Source organism: Pseudonaja textilis, chromosome Z (genome assembly GCF_049901715.1).
Source record: "Pseudonaja textilis isolate UNSWEBS1 chromosome Z, rPseTex1.2, whole genome shotgun sequence".
NCBI classification, from domain to species: domain Eukaryota; kingdom Metazoa; phylum Chordata; class Lepidosauria; order Squamata; family Elapidae; genus Pseudonaja; species Pseudonaja textilis.
The window spans coordinates 110,366,197-110,371,225 of record NC_142008.1 but is presented as its reverse complement, the minus strand read 5'-3'; the positions used below and the strand labels follow the sequence as shown (position 1 = coordinate 110,371,225).

Below are 5,029 nucleotides of genomic sequence, written 5' to 3'. Positions count from 1 at the left end.
TTCTGGAAGGCCAGAAATGGGCCTGTATCTGGCCTCCAGAGAGCCTTGAGAGCCTAGGGAGGATGATAATGGCCTCCTGGAGGCTCAAGGAAAGCCTCCGGAGCCTGGGGAGGGAAGAAAATGGGCTCCTGGAAGTTCTGGAAGGCTGAAAATGGGCCAGTTTCTGGCCTCCAGAGAGCCTTCGGAGTCTGGGGAAGGCGAAAATGGCCCCCTGCAGTCCAATTTTGCTCCCGGAATGGTGAAGGAGGCCCACTAGGTGGTGCAGGAAGCAGGACACCTACTATGGCCATGCCCACCCAGCAACCAAACCAAGAACCTGTTGTTAAATTATTCAAAAATGACCCCTGATCAAGGCTTATGATATCCATGGCTTTGGCACCAATGAATATGTGGATTGAGATTGTGAAACCAGTCTAATCTCAAATTGTCTAGGAAAGATTATTATCTAAACTACTTTGCAGAAAGTTCCGATGATCATTGATGTTTAATGGGGGAGATTTTGTACCCTCTAGTGATTCTGAAAATAAGAGCAGCCCATGAATAATCTCAGCCCTAACCCAGATAAGAAGAGCAGAGAGATAGGACATATTTGCATGAGACAAAGTTTTCAATACAGGTAGTCCTTGACTTACAGCAACAATTGGGGACAGACTTTCCATTGCTAAGCAATGAGGTTGTTAAGTAAGTCATGTCTAATTTTATGACCTTTTGCCACAAATAACTTTTGAAATGAATCATACAGCTATTCAGAGAATCTGGCTTCTCCCATTGACTCTGCTCATCAGAAACCAACTGGGAAGGTTGCAAATAGCAAACACATGAACCTGGAAGGGTGCAACCATCATACATGTGTAATTGCCAAGCACCTGCATTTTGATCATGTGACCATAGAGATGCTGCGATGGTTGTCAGTGTGATAACCAGTTATAACCATCTTTTTTTCCAGTTGCACTGTAAGTTTGCATTTAGCAACTTTGGTTGCAAAATGAATGGTTGTAAATCAAGGACCAAGTGACATGTTTATCCAGAGTCTACTACTGCTGAATTTCCAAACCTGGCCATGTTTGAGTCAGTAGAAGAACCGAAATGACTGAATTTTGCTCATCATCTCTACAAACTTTGCTTCAATATTCTTAGGCAGGACGCTCTTTGCTGCTACTTCCTCCTCCTTTTTTATTTTTTATTTATAGAGTATGAAAAGAAAATTTGATTTATAGGACACAAGAATTCCAAGTAAAAGCTGGCTTATTTTGGGAACTTGGCCAATCAAGGAAGCTTCTCCATCTCTGCCAACAAAGCAGAACATTATCTGGCACTTTCATAACCGTGCTGCAATTGATTGATAAAGGCATAAACTAACAACCTCCAATAATGCCACTGTAATATAGGAAGCTTTTTAAACAGCGAGAATTGGAGGTGAACTCTACTTACTTAAGGATCTTAAGAACAGAGATAAATCTTGCCAGATTTCTGTGGAACACTGCTGGGCCAGACCGACAGATAGAGAATTCTCGCATCTTCCTTTGTGAGTTTTGCAGGGCAGTGCCATTTCATTTTGTAAGTTTTGGGTATTTTAGATGACCTTGCATTGTTTATTATAGGCAAAAAGTTAACAAAATATAACATCTTCTTTAAACAATGACATTGATAACTGCTGCATCATGAGGATGTTACCAAGGTACCATGTGAAACAGGAACTCTTCATTCATTTTGAATCTGCCCTTGTATCACACCCATTTCAATCAATTTCAATCAATGTGTCAGCATTCCAAGTAATGTACCTATTGAAAGCAGAACTCTGAGGCAGGTAGATTCCTCAAAGAACATGTTTATTGGATACATCATATCTGCACAGCCGGTGAAAACCAACTCTAATAGTTCCTATGGTTTTCACCTAATTAAAAGAGTAAAACTCTGCCCCCACCCCTTCTCAAGTGTCACCAGTCACATTTTCCAATGAACATAGCTGGCAGGCTCTTCTCCTCCTTGAGCAGTCACTGTTATGATGACCTTGGTTCCCACAGGAAAACTTTTTGTTTTGACTGCTAGCTGGACTATCTACTTCCCCTCTGCCCTTCTTTCTCAGGCTTCGTGGTAACTAGATCCAACTTAGAAATGAGAAATTTCCTGATAGTGAGAACAATTAATCAGTGGAATGGCTTACCTCTGGGTGCTTCATCACTGGAGGTTTTCAAGGAGACACTGGACAGCTATTTGTCCATAGTAGCATAGGGTCTCCTTCTTAAACAGGTGGTTGGACTAGAAGACCACCAAGCTTCCTTCCAACTCTATTGTTCTATGTTCTAAAGATAGGACTTAAAGAGATAATTTTGTTCCATAGTTGATTAATGTAAGGGGAAAATGGATAAAGTTATTGATGACCCTAATTTGGATTTATTGAATTGCAGTTTGGCAGTTCAAATCTCACCAGACTCAAGGTTGACTCAGCCTTCTATCCTTCCAAGGTGGGTAAAACAAGGACCCCGATTGTTGGGGGCAGTATGCTGACTCTCTAAACTGCTTAGAGAAGGCTGTAAAGCACTGTGAAGCAGTATATAAGTCTAAGCACTATTGCTAACTGCCCACTGCCAGGAGTTCAATACTGACTGACTCAAGGTTGACTCACCCTTCCATCCTTCTGAGGTGGGTAAACGAGGACCCAGATTGTTGAGGGCAATATGTTGACTCTGTAAACCACTTACAGTGGTCTGTAAAGCATTGTGAAGTGATATATAAGTCTAAGTTCTATTGCTATTGTGTTTTTGGTTGTTTTGACCACTTATTTCAAACCAACCCTTTTAAATTTAGCAATCCATAGATTATACAATTTGTAACAATGACACTGTGTTCAAGACTGGTCTGCGTGGGCACCAATTCTTTTTGTGTCTCCACCAGGAAAGTTTTCCTGCTGGATGAACGTGAACTTGTGCAGAGATCTGTGCCGAATGTCTTGCCACCATCTTCCTCATTGCAGCCCTCATTTCCTTATTCTTCAGCGCGTAGATAGTGGGATTGAGAAAAGGGGTAACTGCAGTATAGAAGATGGAGACCACTTTGTCAAACATGAAATGGGTATGTGGGCGCAAGTAAATAAATATGCAAGGCCCAAAGTACATGATGAGCACCATGAGGTGTGAAGTACAGGTGGACAAAGCCTTAGAGGATCCCTCAGAGAGGTGTCTGGAACGAAATGTTGAGAGTATGAGTGCATAGGAGACAAGCAATGCCACAAAGCACACCAAGGATAAAATGCCACTGTTGGTCATCATCATGACCTCTAAAGGATAAGGGTCCACACAGGCTAGCTTGATGACCAAGGGGATATCACAGAAGTAGTTGTCTATCCGATTGGGTCCACAGAAAGGCACACTTAGTATGAAGCCCAACTGCACACTGGTGTGAAGGAGCCCACCCGTCCAAGAGGCTAGCACAAAGCCCATGCAGTGGCGTCGGCTCATGACTGATGCATAGTGGAAAGGGTGACAGATGGCCACGTATCGGTCATAGGCCATAACTGTTAGCAAAAGCATCTCGCTGCCTCCAAAGAGGTGAAGGGAGAAGATCTGTGTCATGCAATTCTGGAAGGAGATAGTTTGATGCTGGGTAAGAAAACCAAAGAGAGCCCTGGGGGTTCCAAAGGAGGTCAAGCAGATATCTAGGAAAGCCAGATGGCTCAAAAGGAAGAACATAGGTGAGTTGAAAATATGTTGATTTTTGGAAGTTACCAGGATGATGAGGATGTTGCTGAAGAGAGTTACTGAATAAAGGAAGAGAAAGAAGATGAACAAGAACAGCTGCATTTCCCAAGATAAAGAGAGGCCCATCAGAACAAATTCGGTCACCATAGTCTTGTTTCTCCATGCCATTCACTTCTTACCTAGAAAATTGGGAAGGCAAAACAGATCACAAACGAGCTACTTCCATCATAGATGAAGTCCGGTTAAGGTTGACTTGTGGATCATCTGCCTTCTTAATGGTCCAGATATTATTATCAGCTCCAAATCATGGTGAATTCTGCACTTCTGTGCAAAGGTTTACGTCTATGTGATGGAAAGACCATTCTCTAATATATGTATTGTATAAAAAAGAGAGTAAGTAGAAGTTGAATAACTCATAGCTATCTATAAGCTGCTGAAAGAGTAAAAAACTAAGGCTTGAGGGAAATATTTGGTTAATTTTAATTTGTTCTACTTCACACAGCTCAGATGCTATATACTATGTTTATATCAGAGTTATTGCAAAATGTAGAAAGCAAATTAATCATTAATGATGTTCCTCTGGAATCCATAACCTACTTATTACTTTGCCATAGGGCATCTGTTTTTGTTATCTCTCTCTCTCTCTCTCTCTCTCTCTCTCTCTCTCTCTCTCTCTCTCTCTCTATCTATCTATCTATCTATCTATCTATCTATCTATCTATCTATCTATCTATCTATCTATCTATCTATCTATCTATCTTTTCACCTCCACTTCTCTCTAGTAGGTTCTTTTCTCTTCATCTCTAAAACATTTAGATATTATTCATTATGTGCTTTTTTCAACCATAGTTTGCACTCCAACTGCAGGGACATTCAGAATGTCTACAGAACAGTACAAAATTATTCTCCTTGTTCTCTGGTATATAGTCAAGAAAACAAATGTTCTAAATTTTCAGGAGAATGAAGGGAGAAAAGGAAAACCAAAATCCTCAATGAGAAATTCTAAATATTACCTGGATCTTGCAGGTTCAAAACAAATGTTATATGCAATGAGATAGTTTTGTTTGTCTTTTTCTGGAAGCAGAATGGATCCTTCAACTCATTCTAAATGTTTACTCACCTGCAAACACCAACAGATGTTCTTTGAGGACTGCTGTAGCCACTTCTCCTACAGCTTTGCTTGACACTAGATAGAACTGCTGACACTATACTGTACAGCAACACAATGTATTGAGGATTAACAAATCAGGAACCAAAAAAAGATCTGCTGATAATTCTGGAAGCAAAAGCAGACTCCCATTCCTTGGTGCTTTATTGCCCCCCAAGGGAGT

General features: G+C 40.9%; 1 protein-coding gene across 1 annotated transcript; it reads right to left on the bottom strand.

Annotated features, from left to right (window-relative positions):
• Positions 1 to 2,819: 2,819 nt before the first annotated feature.
• Positions 2,820 to 3,866, bottom strand: LOC113452410 (olfactory receptor 4K3-like). The gene has a single exon (XM_026723859.1). It carries the CDS (start codon positions 3,864 to 3,866, stop codon positions 2,820 to 2,822), a length of 1,047 nt encoding a protein of 348 aa, XP_026579644.1.
• Positions 3,867 to 5,029: the final 1,163 nt, after the last annotated feature.

Excerpts from the sequence above, each read along its gene's own strand:
- LOC113452410 (XM_026723859.1), bottom strand. The coding sequence starts at position 3,866 with ATGGCATGGAGAAACAAGACTATGGTGACCGAATTTGTTCTGATGGGC.